Source organism: Diabrotica virgifera, chromosome 7 (assembly GCF_917563875.1).
Source record: "Diabrotica virgifera virgifera chromosome 7, PGI_DIABVI_V3a".
Lineage (NCBI taxonomy): Eukaryota > Metazoa > Arthropoda > Insecta > Coleoptera > Chrysomelidae > Diabrotica > Diabrotica virgifera.
Genome location: NC_065449.1, coordinates 183,976,184 through 183,993,642, shown reverse-complemented (window position 1 = coordinate 183,993,642; position 17,459 = coordinate 183,976,184). Strand labels below are relative to the sequence as shown.

Below are 17,459 nucleotides of genomic sequence, written 5' to 3'. Positions count from 1 at the left end.
CTGACTCTAACCAAGGCAACAGCGTCGAAAATGTAGGTTGCTCAAAGGCGTATGGAAAGATCCATGCTGGGTGTAACCCTACGGGATAAAATAAGAAATGAAGATATCAGACAAAGAACCGGTATCGCAGATGTTGTAGAACGTACCACCAGGCTCAAATGGAACTGGGCAGGACACGTCGCCAGGCTGAAAAACTCAAGATGGACACGGAATCTGATGGAATGGGGACCGAGGGAAGATAAGCTCAGTAGAGGAAGGCCGCCTACGCGATCGACAGATGATATCAGGCGGATTAGTAAAAACTGGCAATAATCAGCACAAAACCGTGAAGTGTGGAAACAATTGGGGAGACCTATATCCAGCAGTGGACGTGAATTGGTTGGAGGATGATGATGATGAATGTAGGACTCCTCATACTGTGGGTTGTTAGTCTTGAGGACCAGAACATCACATTACCGACAGGGCCGTAACTACGATGTTGGGGGCCCCGGGGCAAACGTGATCTGGGGCCCCCTACCGGGAGGTCTGGGGAATGTACCCCCCATTGGGAGGGGGGTTCGGAAAAATGTTTTATATTTAACCCATTGAAAACGCATTTTTCCTCCTGTGTGAACACCACACTTTCTTCTTTCTTTTGCTTTTAGCATGTCCTGCAATAACTATAAAATTAACAGCGCTAATGATTACATATCGTCTGTATCTGACATTGCGGACGGATCATCAACGAATGCGTTCGTTCGCTACAATGTAAATGGTCTTACTTTGTAGCGAACGAATAACCAAGCGAACGTAAATGTACCCTAAGGTGCATTAAGCAACTGCAGTGTGAACCAAACACACTCTGTGAAGCTGGTCAGTGTACTGGTGGGACTGATCCAAATGTGCTGATTCTATATTACCCTTATCTTTCTTTTCAATATTTGGTACCATGTGGTTCCTTTCACGTACCAAGATGTGGTCTGGAGTAAATTTGTTAAAACAAAGTAGCTGGGACCTGGGGCCCCTATTCCGGTAGCATTTTAGTTTTTATTTCGCCAAAATAACTAATTTCCTCAGTAACAATTTATATCTTTACGAAAGGTCTCGGGAGCCCCAGTTCATCGCCCCCTCTTCCAATGGCATTTTAGGTTTGCAATGGCAATTTTTATGTTAAGGTATCGGGGGCCCCAGCTTAGCTCAGGCCTCAGGGGCCCCTGTTCCCCAGTTTAAAATTAAAACTTTATGTTGCATTATTTTTAAAATGTCTTTTTACAATTGTGTCATTTGAAAATATTTTGTTGGGATCGGCTTTTAAAATACATATTTTTATTTTCCTCGTTAAAATCTATGTCAATCTCTGTCAATCAATGTAATATCTCGGCCAATCAAAGGAGAGTCATGCGGGGACCCCCTTGGCCAGGGGCCCCGGGGCACTGCCCCGGTTGCCCCAATGGTAGTTACGGCCCTGATTACCGACTCTGCCGAACTAATAGCAACTGAGTACTCTCCGTTTTTTGGTCCGTAAAAAGGTCTTGGATAATAGATACGGTTAATATTTGTCAAGCCTCTCATCAATGTCAATTAATTAGTGAATTATTTTGCCGTTTTTTTCCAGCAATGTGTTACAATTTTTTTTATTATTGGTACCTGTTATTTGGTACCGCTACCTTATTTTTTTATAAAGGTTTAAGTTATCATGTTTCTCTAGCTGCTCGATCTCTTCGTATCTGTCACTATATGATCTTTTCTTGCTGTCTTTGATCTTTATTTTTTCTTTTCTTTTCTTTTTTTTTTCTTTTCTTTTCTTTTCTTTTCTTTTCTTTTCTTTTCTTTTCTTTTCTTTTCTTTTCTTTTCTTTTCTTTTCTTTTCTTTTCTTTTCTTTTCTTTTCTTTTCTTTTCTTTTCTTTTCTTTTCTTTTCTTTTCTTTTCTTTTCTTTTCTTTTCTTTTCTTTTCTTTTCTTTTCTTTTCTTTTCTTTTCTTTTCTTTTCTTTTCTTTTATTTAAAAAAAAAATAAAATAGACTATAGTGCAATAAGGAAAAAAATCACAAATCAATCACGTTATCTATTTTAAGATAATTTTTCATAATACAAAATGGTTTATTTATAATTTTGCTTGTTTTAGATCCAGGACTTCAGATTCTTGTGTCCCAATGGCACTGCATTTGATCAAGATCATCAGATATGTGCAGAATGGGAAGACATTGACTGTGATGCCACTACTTTATACTATTCCAGCGATAACTTTGATCTCTATCGTCTTGGATCAGGTAAGAATATTATAGCAAATAATCTTAGTCACAACTCGCTTCTTAATCGAATAATTTAAATACTGCTCAATAAAGTCATATTTGGCCTAATGGAAAAATAAATATATGTACTCTTTGATTTCCCCAAGAAATAATGAGACTAGTTATACACATTCTCTATGCGAACTTTTTTCAAAAGCCAATGGGAAAGCTTTCTAAACGACTCTTCCCCCTACCTCTCTTTAAATACGGAAAATGGATCAACAGCCCCTAGGACTAAATTATTTTGAAAATTATATTTAATAAATATTAACTACTATAAAGTTAATTGACAGATTTAAACAAGTATCATAAAAAGTTCAAATGGAGCTTCACAGGCCACACTGCTGGAAAAGAAGTCCAACGTTTGGAATGCCACAATACAATATTGGAAACCTTACGAAGGTATACGACCCAGAGGAAGACGACTTCTTGGTCGTATCATCACAGATGAGATGGGTAGATGACATAAAAACAATAGCCGGAATTAATTGGATGTATGTTGCTCAGGACATTGATGTATGGAAGGAGTTGGGAGGGCTTATAAATGTTGAATAAGTCGCTTAGTATTAAGCCTATTTAGATTTATCAAATTGCCAGTTCACTATGGTAACCTATATATGGTCAAAACATCTCTGAATTAAAAAACTTACTCTTATTTAATGTAGAAATGGTCTTTCTGACTGAACATTCTAAATATTTATGAGTGTGCACTATAAAAGTCAGTTTACAATTTGTATATTAAAATGGCTTCTTCGGACAAAAATAATAAAGTTTAGTTTGTAATCAAGAAAAATGTGATGAACAAGAAGTGTAGATTGCGATCAAATCAAGAACAACTAGAAAAATTTAATTTAAATATTGAGTTTGCTCTGAGGTTGATATTGAACTAAGTTCAGCAAATAACGACGATGTTTCGATAGATTTCATGAATTGAAGTGAATATGACACGGACTCAAAAACTAAGGTGGTTAGTCAAAAAATGAGAAAAAGATGCCATATTTATGCCATATATATGCCATATTTGCCTGCAATCTGGCAACAGAAAGAAATACCCACAGACTGGAAGTTAGGTGTACTGTGTCCTCTACACAAAAAGGGAGACATGATGGTGTGTGATATAATAGAGGCATCACTCTACTCAATATGGCATATAAAGTGTTATCCAACGTATTGTACAAAAGACTCCTCCCCTACGCCGAACAAATAGTGGGAGGATATCAGTGCGGTTTCCGTCCTATTAAATCAACAACGGACCAGATATTTACAGTGAGGCAGATTCTGGAAAAGCCCTAGAGTTCGGCGTGGACACCCACCACATATTCGTTGACTTCAAAGCCGCATACGACTCCGTTAATAGAAATAAACTTCTACTTGCTATGGTAGAATTTCGAATACCGTTTCATCTTATCCAGTTAACTGAACATACACTCACAGGTGCAGAGAGAATGGTAAAAATCCAAAACGATCTCTCAAGACCCTTCCATTGCAAAAATGGACTAAGACAGGGTGATGGACTATCATGTCTCTTATTTAACCTGGCATAAGAAAAAATAATTCGAGAGTCCCAGATTACTAAGAATGGTACTATCTTTAACAAATCAGTACAAATTGTCAGATACGCAGATGACATAAACATCATAGGTAGGTCCACAGAATCTCTGACTGAAGCATTTCGGTCGTTAAGAGCATCTACACAGAGAATGGGACTAAATATAAATGTTCAAAAGACCAAATATATGTGTTGTACTAGGTGAAGCAACCCGACACCTACAAGAATAATAATTGATGACCTAGAACTGGAAGGTGTCGACACCTTCATATAATTAGGCTCGCTGCTAACTAAGGATAACAATGTCAGTGAAGAAATTAAAAGAAGAATAATGCTCGCCAATAAGTGTTACCATGGCTTAAGAAGACAGGAGGTCTCAAAAATGCCTAGAAAAATTAAACCGACTGTAAACAAAACACTAATAAGACCAGTGCTAACATATGGTTCAGAAACTTGGTCACTTACCCAGAATGACCAAGAACTGCTCAAACGTTTTTAGCGAAAAATACTAAGACGAATATATGGAGGCATAAAAGAGCAAGGTTTGTGGCGCAGGCGTTATAACTTTGAGTTGTATAGAAGTTTTGGAGAACCTGACGTTGTAAAATTCATTAAGGTAGCACGCCTTAGATGGATAGGCCATGTAATCAGACGAGAGGAAGATGCCAGTCAGAAAAGTTTTTGACCGAAGAGGGCCAATAGGACAACGAACAAGAGGAAGACCGAGACTTAGGTACCAAGACAACCTAGAAAATGATTTGAAATCTATTGGAATTAGAACATGGAGAAAAGTTGCCAGGGAAAGGGGCGAATTAAGGATTGTTCTGAAGAAGGCTTTGGCTTATATAGAGCTATAACACCACTGATGATGATATGCCATATTTACGCCACATAAAAAAATAGGTCTAGTGGCGTAATTTTCTATTGCGTCTCTATGGCAAAAATGCCGTTTGCCAATAACACTAAAAACCCTTGTTGAAATTGCTATTAAGATAAGTAAAAAGAGACATATTAGAAATAGTAATTATACAGGGTGTTTCATTGGGAAAGTAACATACGTTAACTATAGAAAGAGGACACTTAGGCGGTCTCAAAAATACCATAGTTAATGGGTCTCACTCCATTAATAACAGAGATACTGGGTGTTGTATATATTTTGCCATTTTCTTATTTGGTTCATAACTTTTTAACCACACCGTATATTTATTTTATATTTGGCACGCAAATATCCTTTCAGGGGTACAATAAATTAATTTATTTACAAATGTAAAAAATCCAGGCCCGGATTAAAAAATATTAGAAAAATGTTTCGACCCAAAGACAACACCCTGTACATTAAATTTTTTTAAAATGAATTTTTTAGTTGAAAAGAGGATGAAAAACTAAATTTAGTGGTATACTTTGAATTTTCGGCAAAATGATTTTTCTGGTCAAATTTTGAATTTAAATTCTGAAATTATGTGAATTGCGACAGCTCTAAGTAGAAAAAAAATTAAATACAACTTACAACTTTTAGGTGTCCAATCAAATATTTTATTTACAATTATAAAAAATCCAGGTATGGATTAAAAAATATTGTAAAAATGTTTCGACCCCAAAAACACCCTGTATATTAAATTTTTTTAAAATGGATATTTTAGTTGAAAAGAGGATAAAAACTAAATTTAGTGGTATACGTTGACTTTTCGGCAAAATTATTTTTCTGGTCAAAATTTGAATTTGAATTCTGAAATTATGTATGTGAATTGCGAGAGCTCTAAGTAGAAAAAAAATTAAATACAACTTACAACTTGTTAACCGCACTGTATATTTATTTTATATTTAACACGCGAATAGTCTTTTAGGTGTCCAATTAATTTTTTTATTTACAATTATAAAAAATCCAGGTCTGGATTAAAAAATATTGTAAAATGTTCCGACCCAAAAACACACCCTGTATATTAAATTTTTTTAAAATGGATTTTGCATTTGAAAAGAGGATGAAAAACTAAATTTAGTGGTATACTTTGAATTTTCGGCAAAATGATTTTTCTGATAAAATTTTGAATTTGAATTCTGAAATTATGTCAATTGCGAGAGCTCTAAGTAGAAAAAATTAAAATGCGACTTAATTTTAATTAATACCATTATTTAATCTAAATTGGTAAAATGTTAAAACATTTCAGTGTTAAAACATTTTATTATCTGTGACAAATAGTTTATGGCGAATATTCATCTTTAAATAATGAATAAATAATAAAGAGTCAATAAAGAATACATCAACTTTAATCAACAAAGTATCTAAAAATTATAACAAAACAGAGAAAATGTGCAGCAAACTATTCAAAACTAATAGCCCAGTAAATGAACGGGAAATTCCGCGATACCGTGTAATTTTCAGTAGTAATTGCACAAGAGCTCTGAAATTATTGAATTTTTCCCGAGTGACACTTTGACAGTTTTAATTTCACGAGCCGAAGGCGAGTGAAATTATGTCAAAGTATCACGAGAGCAAAAATTCTATATTAATTTCAGAGGTCGAGTGCAATTTGTTGCGATTATTTCATGAATAAAACTGTTCAAAACCAAAATTTTATTGTAATTTATTTATGTAAGTACCATTAAACACACAGTTTTTATAAATATTTGACGATTGAAAGTCATCACTTTTATAATTTTTAAAACATTAATTGTCATTAATGTCACTGAATGTATTTTTTCGTAGCAACGAAGGGCATCAGACGTAATGTACTTAACGACGGGAGATTATCAAAAATTATCGATTTAATTCAGATTTCTGTTGCTTTCTATTGGTCAGAATCTCCTATGAATGAAATAATCAGGGGCAACTCCGAAATGCATGAAAATTTGGATTTAGGTTCTACTTACCCTCCACTTCAAAGTTGAAATTGTGCCGTTGGTTGCTTTTACTTGGGGGGTGACAGTCACCCCTTCTCGGGGGTGAAAAAACATACGTTAGAGATAAAAAGATAAGACCGGAAATGGATAAATTGACTAATTTTAAGCAACTTTTGTTCTATAGAGTTTTTTACTTAAGTCAATACTTTTCGAGTTATTTGCCATTGAAAATGTTGATTTTCGACAAAAAAACTACGTTTTCATACGGTTTTTCCCAAATAATTCAAAAAGTAAATATGTTATCGAAAAAAATATCCTCAGCAAAAGTGTAGCTTATAAAAAACCCAAAAAAATGATGTATCAGTAAAGTCTATCAATCAAATAAAAAGAAAGTTGTAGCTCATGAAAAATACGTTCTTATTCGTCTAATTCCAAATCGACTATTTCAAGGTGAAATCACCTAAAAATTAAGAACTTTTCGGGAAAAACCCATTTAAACTTTTTTAAAGTGTTTATAAAAAGCTTTGTTTTAATTGTAAAAAAAAAATTTAGCATTAAAAATAAGCGAGTTACGCTCAAAATAAAGTTGGCCCTCTTTTTGTTTGTAAAAAATCATGAAAATCTCGCCGTGTTTAGCTCCCCAAATGAAATTAATCGCTACCGCTTTACAAACAATTTACTTACCTATCTATTTTGTATATGATCTGTGAGTCTCACCGGTTTAAAGTGTTTATTTTTGAAAGGGTTATAATTGAGAAATCTTGAATGGGTCACTAATCACGAGTGTATGCAAATTTTGAACAGCCATATCTTAACCAATTTTTGTCTTACGGAGAAACAAAATGAAACTAGCATATTTATAACAGCAAAACCTGCATTTTTTTACTCTTTAAGATTTTTCATATCACTAACACTTTTTTAGTTATTTTGGAAAAACGAAATTTTTCAAAAATTCTTAAAAATTATTTTTTTATATAAAACCAAATGTTTTCAGAAATAAGCACTTCAAACCAATTAAACTTACAGACCATATAAACAATACACATACAGTTAAAATAGATGGTCAAGCCAAACGATTAATTTCATTTACGGAGCTAAATAGAGGGAGGTTTTCATGTTTTTTTTTACCAAAAAAAGGAGCCAACTTTTTTTTTCAGTGTAACTCGTTTATTTTTGATGCTGTAAACTTTTGTAAAAAACAAATAATAAGCTTTTTTTCGATACTTTAAAAATGTTAATAAGGTTTTCCCGAAAAACGTTTCTTTCTTCGGTGATTTCGCGTTGAATTATTCGATTTGGAATTAGACGAATAAGAACGTATTTTTCATGAGCTACAACTTTGCTTCTACTCAATTTGTAGACTTTACTGGTACACCATTTTTTTCGTTTTTTTATAGACTATACTTTTGCTAAAAATAATTTTTTCGATAAAATATTTACTTTTTGAGTTATTTGGGAAAAACAGTCTGAAAACGTAGTTTTTTGTCGAAAAATCAACATTTTAAATCGCGAATAGCTCGAAAAGTATTGACTTAAGTAAAAAACTTTATAGAACAAAAGGTGCTTAAAATAAGTCAATTTATCCATTTCCGGCCTTATTTTAAACACGTGTTTTTCACCCCCCCAAGAAGGGGTAAATGTCACCCCCCAAGTAAAAGCAACCAACGGCACAATTTCAACTTTGAAGTGGAGGGTAAGTAGAACCTAAATCCAAATTTTCATGCAATTCGGAGTTGCCCCTGAAAATTACACTCAAAAATGGTCATTTATTGGGCTATAAAGTACTTATTCAAAATTACCACCATCAAAAATTATTGTTATATGTCAAAATGTTAATATTTTACCAATTTAGATTAAATAATGGTATTAATTAAAATTAAATCATATTTTAATTTTTTTTACTTTAAGCTTCGTAATTCACATAATTTCAGAATTCAAATTCAAAATTTTTCCAGAAAAATTATTTTGCCGAAAATTCAAAGTGTACCATTAAATTCAGTTTTTCAGCCTCTTTTCAAATGCAAAATCCATTTTAAAAAAATTTAATATACAGGGTGTTTTTTTTTGGTCGGAACATTTATACAATATTTTTTAATCCGGACCTGGATTTTTTTTATTTGTAAATAAATTAATTGATTGGACACCTAAAAGAATATTCGCGTGTTAAATATAAAATGAATATACAGTGCGGTTGACAAGTTGTAACTTGTATTTCAATTTTTTTCTACTTAGAGCTCTCGAAATTCACATAATTTCAGAATATAAATTCAAAATTTGACCAGAAAAATCATTTAGCCAAAATTCAAAGTATACCACTATATTTAGTTTTTCATCCTCTTTTCAACTGAAAAATCCATTTTAAAAAAATTTAATGTACAGGGTGTTGTTTTTGGGTTGGCATATTTTTTCAATTGTTTTTAATCCGGACCTGGATTTTTACAAATGTATATAATTAAATTTATTGTACACCTTAAACGATATTTGCGTGCCAAATATAAAATAAATATACAGTGTGGTTAAAAAGTTATGAACCAATTAAGAAAATGGCAAAATAGATAAAACACTCAGTATCTTTGTTATTAATGGAGTAAAAAAGTATGGTATTTTTGAGACCGCCTAAGTATCCTCTTTCTGCAGTTAACGTATGTTACTTTTCCAATGAAACACCCTGTATAATATTCATTCAGTTTTCATTAAGCAAACACGAAAATAATGTCTTTTTCTTCTTCTTAACGTACCCTATCAAGTCCCCTTGACGTTGTCAAGTTGGAACTGTCTCTGTCTCGAGCTATTCTAAATAGGTGTTCTGCTTTCTTTATTCCTGTCCACTCCCGGATATTCTTCAACCAAGAAGCCTGCTTTCTACCAATTCATCTGCGTCCTTCGATCGTACCCATCATAATAAGTTGAAAAATATTATACCGGTCTCCCCTTACTACGTGTCCAAAATAGGCCATCTTTCTATATTTGATGTTATCAAGCAGCTCGCGGGTAGCATTTGCTCTCTTAAGGACTGCCACATTTATCAGCATAGCTGTCCATGGTATTTTCAGAATACGTTTGTGCACCCACATTTCAAAGGCCTCCAAACGGTTAATGGTGGATATTTTTAATGTCCATGCTTCGACACCATATAAGAGGACTGACCAAATGTAGCATTTAATCATGCGCTTTCGAAGTTGAAGTTGCAAGGTATCATTACAGAAGAATGACCTCATTTTTAAAAATATCGTGCGGGCTATCTCGATTATACATTTTATCTCTTTATCTGGATCTATTTGTTCAGTAATATGGCAACCAAGATATTTAAAACTGGGTACTCTTTGAATTATAGACCATCAACATATGACCGTGAATCTTGATGGGCCAAATGGCTAAATACCATGTATTTTGTTTTTGAACAGTTTATATTTAGGCCAAACTCTCTTCCCACTGTGTCAATGGCATTTAAAAGGTGTTGTAATTCATTCATATCATCACTTAAAATAACTGTATCGTCTGCATATCTGATTGTATTTATCAGAATTCCATTAACTTTCACACCCCATTCCAAATTATGCAGCGCTTCCTTAAATATTCTATCTCAATATAAATTGAATAACAGTGGGGACAGTATACAACCCTGTCTGATACCTCTTTGTATTTTGCATATTTCTGTTGATTTTCCGTTTATGCAAGCTGTCGCTGTTTGACGCCAGTATAATTTTTCTATGATTCGTAAATCCTGACTATCAACTCCTTTATACTTTAATATTTTAATTAATTTGTGACGTTGTATTCGATCAAAGGCCTTCTCATAGTCAATAAATACAGCAAAAACGTCTTTCCTTTGATCTCGGCATTTCTGCAATAACACATTTAGTGCAAAGAGTTCGTCACGGGTTCCCAGTCCATTTCTGAAGCCAAATTGTGTTTTATCCTGGAAAATAATCTATGTTTATTAAATATCGTGGGTGTCTTTTGATACATTTCTGTTAGGTAAGACATTAGCGTTTTTAAGCACATTTTCAGCTAAGAAATAACATGGGACGCCTCCACCAAATACTCCGAACTCTCATAATCCAACAAGTAGGTATTCTTATAATTCGGTATAACTGACATGATTATCAGGATTATTAGGACTATTATTTCTACGAAGATTGGTCTACCTTAAAAATTATCAAAAGTTATGTTAGTCAACTTTTTCAGGAAAATATGATACACCCAGGTACTATATTAATATCATGTATTAAATCAACTACGTTTATATTATGTTTTCAAGGCAGGATGAACAAAATTAAGTGTTTATTTATCAAATTACATGTGTTGCATTTGTAAGAAACACCATTATAACCAAGTTATGATGAAACGCATATAACGACGTGTTTTTTGTAGACGATAAGTTCTGAAATATATAACAACATAATGAGATGTAGTTTGAAATTGGACGATTATATCGTTCAAAATAATAGTGAGAACGGTTTTTTGTGTCACTTTTTCTTGAAATAATCAAATCGTTGGATAATACTCGTATTTTTGCAATTGTCGCTTTTAGATCGCGTGTTAAAAAAATGTAAAAATAAGTATAAACCAAACAATGAATATTTAAAACTATTGTTTTAATTTACTTTGTTTTATCTTATCTTTCTTTGATATGCTTTAAATATCAATATATTATGTAACTATACTAAATTTACAATCAAGATGCAGTAGAAATAAACAAACCAAGACACGTTAAATGCTACTGGAGCACTCCCGAATATAATTTACAATATATAAACTTGTATAAAATTGAATATATATAATTGAATAAACTTGTATACGATGTATAATAATTGTAAATTATGATTCAAAAGTGCTCCTAGTAGCATTTAACGTGTCTTGGTTTGTTTATTTCTAGTGCATCTTGATTGTAAATTTAGTATATGTACCTACCTATATAGTGTTTCAAAAGTAAATACTTATGTCTAGTGGCTATTGTAAAAATTTATAATGTTATGTCTGATAGAGTTTGGAAAAAACACAAAAATCAATTCGATTTTTAGTGAAAATTTAAAATTTTTTGTTGCATATCTAATTTTTTCTGATATATTTGTCGAAGATGTGACGTTACCAAGGTTTTTTTAATGGGAGATCCCTTATTTAATTGCAGAAATTAATAGTATTCTCACAGACAAATTTAACGGTGTAGGGTTTAGCTATCTTTCTAAATATATAAATAATAATAAACCGTTAAATATTCGTTTCAGTATTGTTTATTTTGCCGCAAAATGTATATATGATATATCTGGATTATTTTCTTTAGGGAACATGGTTGTTAACGACGGGATGAGGTTAAAATATAAAAACATTAAATACAGTTGAGTCCTCGAGTCTTTACCAGTGCGTCATCATTTAAAGCATACGAAATAAGTCGATGATAAGTCGGAAATTGAAATTTACCAAACGCAACAGCAAGTGATAGTAAGTAGCTACTGCTACTATTACGGATTAAAATTTGAGTTATCAAATATGTGTTTTATCTCACCAGCTATTAATGACGCATGGGTAAAGACTCGTGGACTCAACTGTATACAATTAAATATTTAATTTAATTTAAACATTAAAACATTAAAACTGAATTAAAAATAAAATTTTTATTTTATTTCTATATTGGTCTTTACTCCTTCGAGTAACTAGGTCCATTTTCTGTTGGAATTTACCAGCTGAACAGACGGGGTCGTGAATTGTAAGTTTTTTGAATTCCCTCTTGTCTTCTCCGCTTCAGCATCCATTTGGCTTGCAAATTCTAGAAGCCTTGGAGGTGTTACCAAGGAAATGGACCAATAAGTTTTCGCTTTAAAAATCTTTTAGTAATATTTTAATATTTTTTAAATATTATTAATAATGCTATTAGGATCGAAAACTTCATCTTTAATTGCCAGATGACGCTAGTCACCTAATATTTTCACTTCAGTTGCGATGGGTGGGAAAAGCTCTCGGTGCTGATCAATTGGAGTATGGAGAACAAGACTACATTCTCTCCGATGAGGCTCCAATAAGAGCCGAAAATCGCGATTCAGAGGACTGGGCTGCGCTCCGTATTCTAATTGAAAAGTAAGATTGTTTTGCCTTCGCATTGCAACTGAATTAAAAATAAAATTTTTATTTTATTAAAACATTAGTTTAAGTAAACATCTGCACTCCAATTTCTGAAATGGTATCCATTTATTGTACTCAAGAGAGGTACCTCTTGGAATAATTAAAACGATCGAAAATATCTACCAGAACAATATAATAAAAGTAAAAGTAGAAGAAGGACTAACTGACCCAATTGATACAATGAGATAATAAAGGAGGATTTCCTGAGTTATCTATTGTTCAACCCGATCATGGATAATATAATAAAATAAGTAAGAACTAAAAAATGATACCAGGTAGGAGAAAAACAACTTAAAATAATCTGCTATTCATACGACGCAATACTAATCTCTCAAAGTCAAGCTGATTTACAACGTATCTATGCTGCACCAATTTAATATAACCACCAGAAAATTTTAACATGTTAATTTCTCCACAAAAGACCAAATGCAATATTAAAACAACAAATTTACTAAGGTGTAAATATAAGCTGGAGGGTCAGATAATAGAGCAAGTGAAGAAATATAAATATCTATGCATCACATTATCTATAGATATCAATCCATCCAATGGCACTACAGCCCAAATCGAGCCGTGGCCTCCTTCAACAAGCTTCTCCAATCATTTCGATTTACCGCTGTTCTTTTCCATGAACGCGTTCCCAGGAAGTTCCTGGCATCCTCATCGACTTCGTCTTCCCATCTCTTTTTAGGTCTTCCAACAGGTCTTTTTTGCATTCTTGTATTTAGCAATTTTCTGGGGATTCTATTCTCATGCATGCGGACCACGTGCCCTGCCCACCGTAATCTCTGCAGTTTAGTGTTTTGTGCTAGAGTTGGTTCGCTATATTGCTCATATATTTCTCTATTATACCTAATTCGCCAGTTGTTATTTTCACTTATTGGGCCCAGTATCCTACGTAATATTTTTCTTTCAAACACATCTAATGCATTGGCAGATTTCTGTGTCACCACCCATGTTTCACAGCCATAACTTACTATGGGCCTGATTATTGTTTTATAGACCCGGAGTTTTGTTTTCCGGTGTACGTCTCGCGATTTGAATATGTGGCCCATCGCGAAATAGGCTTTATTTGACAGCACAAGCCTTCTATTTATTTCCGATTCTTCTTCATTGCTTGCGACCAGATCCATTTCTAGGTACGTGAATCTATTCACATTTTCTCTATCGTCAATAAAGTGTTGTTGCGCCGGTCTATTTGATCTGGTTCGTATGAGTAGTTTTGTTTTATTTGTATTTATTGCTAGCCCTACTGCTTCTGCACTCTGTTTCAACTCAACGTAGGTTTCTTCCGCTGCATTCATTGTTCTGCTCATTATGTTTATATCATCTGCGTATGCTGCTAATTGGGTAGATTTGTTTGTAAGTATGTTATTTCCGCTCACCGTCAACCGTCTAATTACATATTCAAGAACAAGATTAAAAAGCGTTGGAGCCAGTCCGTCGCCTTGTTTCAGTCCTTGCGTTATCGTAAACGCATCAGTGATCTTTCCTTGAATACATACCTGTGCTTCTGTTTCTGTCATTGTCGTTTGCACTAGTCGTATTAATTTTGATGCTATGCCAAATTCTTCCAATATATTAAATAGAATTGGTCTATCTATTGTCATATTCCCATGCTTTGGCTAGTATTTGTTTAACTGTAAATAGTTGGTCAATGGTAGATCTATTTTGCCTAAACCCTGCTTGATATTCCCTGATGATTTTTTCCGTGAGAGGTTGAAGTCTTCGATTAAGGATGTTTGTGAATATTTTGTATCCCGAACAAAGTAACGAGATGCCTCTATAATTCTGATACAGCAGTTTGTCTTCTTTTTTATGAATAGGGCAGATTATACTTTTCTTCCATTGTTGGGGGATTTTTTCTTCTATGCTAATCTCTCGTATTAGCTGGTACATCTGTTGTGTCAAATTCCTTCCTCCTTGCTTGAGTAGTTATGCCGGTATTTTATCTATTCCCGGTGCTTTATGGCTTTTTTGTATGTGGATTGCCGTTTGGACCTCCTCTAGCGTTGGGGTCTAGTTAATTTATTTTCTTCTCCATCTTCCCCAGCTCTTGTTCTTGTACCTCCTGCCGTGCCTGATGCTGCCTCTGTTATTGTAATGGTGGTTGTGCCCTTTTGTTTAATACTTCCTTAAAATATGTCATCCAGGTTATCTTAATTTCGTCCATATCGCTAATGATTTCACCCTTCTTATTTTTGCAGAGGCTAGTCTTTGGTTTGTATCCGTCTTAAATGTTTGATAAATTAGTAAGCACTACGTGTTTCGTTTTCCTTAAACTCCCTCTCTATGTTTAGTATCCGTTGGTTTTCGTACTTTCTCTTTTTCTGCCTGCACAGTTTATCTGCTCTTCGTCTTTTGTTCTCAAATTCTGTTTTTCTCTCTCTCTAGTACGTCTGAGTATGTATTTCTTATGTGCTTTATTTCTTTTCTGTATAGCTTGTTTGCATTCTTCATCGAACCATGTTTCTTCTCTCCGTTGTGTCTTTGTTCCTAGGACTTCTTTCGCTGTGTTTAGTATGATACTGCTTATGTTGTTCCATTGATTTTCTATTGTCGAGTCTGCTCTGTTTTCTTCTAGTAATTTTTCATCCACTGTTCTCTCAAATATTTCTTGTACCTCAGAGACTTTTAGGTTATCTAAGTTTAGTTTTTCTTGTTTTGGATATTTTTTTTTACCTGTCGATTGATTTTGCATCTAAACCGTGTCTGTACTAGTAGATGGTCTGAGTCACAGCTGGCGCCACGTCTGCTTTTTACATCTAATATACTCGTCGCCATTCTTTTTTCAGTCAGTATATGGTCTATTTGATTTATTGTGTTTCCGTCAGGTGATATCCAAGTGCCATTATGTATGTCCCGATGTGGGAAGCATGTCGAACTGATAATCATATTCTTTCCAGCTGTGAAATCTATTAGAAACTGACCATCTATAGCTATGGAAAGCTCGAAACAGAAGTGGAACATCAAGTAAATGGAGCAAACAGAGCCGCAGGTTACCCGAATGAATCAATATGAAGAAATAAAGATATTGGAAAATAAATTAAAGGCAGAATTTACAAAACAGTTATCTGACTAATAATGACATATGTGGCAGAAACACGACCTGACACAGAGAGGACAAAAATAATGCTAGAAACAGCAGAAATGAAAATCCTTCCAAAAATCGATGGTGGGGCACTATGTGACAGAACTATAAGTACAGATATACGACGGAGATACAAAGTAGTGAACAGTAATAACTAATTAAGAAACAGAAGAGTAGAATTGAACGACCACATAAGCCAAATGACAACAAATACAGTGGTAAGGACGAGAGACGGTTCGCCAATAGGAAAACGATCACTAGGAAGACCGCGAAAACGATAGAACGACAATTCACTAGCACTAGAGGCACATTAAAAAAACCGACAAACTCATGTCTACGCAAAAAAAAGAAGAAAAAGGTGAAGAAAAAGATTTTCAAAAATTGCGTGAATTGCAGATTTTGGAAATCTAAAATTGTTACCTAAAGTGCTAATCTAGGCATGTGGATTTTCAGCACCATTCAACATAAGGTTCAGACGATCATTTTTGTTCATCGTCCTTGGTCGTCATCGTCATTATTTAGGCAAATCAATGACGCTCCTATTTCTATCAAATTTTCCACAGTTGTTTGATTATTCCTATGTTCCGTATATTTGTTATATTAAGTAATGTACATACTTCTACTCTTATAAAAAAATTCATTCCGCGCGCCGTCACAACTTCTACAAATTAATAATGTATAACAGAAGAAAAATTTTATATACAGGGTGTAACAAAAATACAGGTCATAAATTTAATCACATATTCTAAGACCAAAAATAGTTCGATTGAACCTAACTTACCTTAGTACAAATGTGCACATAAAAAAAGTTACAGCCCTTTAAAGTTACAAAATGAAAATCGATTTTTTCCAATATATCGAAAACTATTAAAGATTTTTTGTTGAAAATCGACACGTGGCATTCTTATAGCAGTAGCATCTTAAGAAAAAATTATAGTGAAATTTGGACATCCCATAAAATTTTTATGGGGGTTTTGTTCCTTTAACCCCCCCCCCCCCAAAACTTTTGTATACGTTCCAATTAAATTATTATTTTAGTACCATTAGTTAAACACACAGTTTTTAAGACTTTTTACCTCTTAGTACTTTTTCGAAAAGTCAGTTTTTATCGAGATATTTTGAATATTTGTCAAATCCACCACATATTTGTATATTGTTAAGTACGATTATGGAGACTTGGTAATAATATAAAAATTTATTTATGATTTACATTTTTAGATGTATTTTGAACCATAATTGAAAGAAGCCACATCTCGATAAAAGGTGCCTTCTCGAAACAATACAAAGATGCAAAAAATTTTAAAAACACTGTGTTTAACTAATGGTACCGCAGTAATATTTTAATTGGAACGTACACAAACATTTCGGGGGTTTAAAAGAACAAAACCACCACAAAATTTGTATGTAAACATTTTAAAAAATAAACCTCAACTCGATAAAATCTGCCTTATCGATAAAATACTAAGAGGCAAAAAAGTTTTAAGAATATTAAGTTTAACTAATGGTACCACAATAATAATTTAATTGAGACGTACACAAAATTTTGAGGGGTTCAAGAGAACAAAACTCCCATAAAATTTTTATGGGGTGC

The 17,459-nt window shown here is 33.4% G+C and overlaps 1 protein-coding gene across 2 annotated transcripts in view; it reads left to right on the top strand.

The window, feature by feature from the left end:
- LOC114326823 (probable serine/threonine-protein kinase clkA) overlaps nucleotides 1-17,459 on the top strand; it is a 131,114-nt gene that overhangs the window by 64,290 nt on the left and 49,365 nt on the right. For both annotated transcript variants that reach the window (XM_028275272.2, XM_028275273.2), the window contains exon 3: nucleotides 2,105-2,249. In XM_028275272.2, coding sequence (XP_028131073.2) covers nucleotides 2,105-2,249 — 145 coding nt within the window. The remainder of the gene's footprint in view (nucleotides 1-2,104; nucleotides 2,250-17,459) is intronic.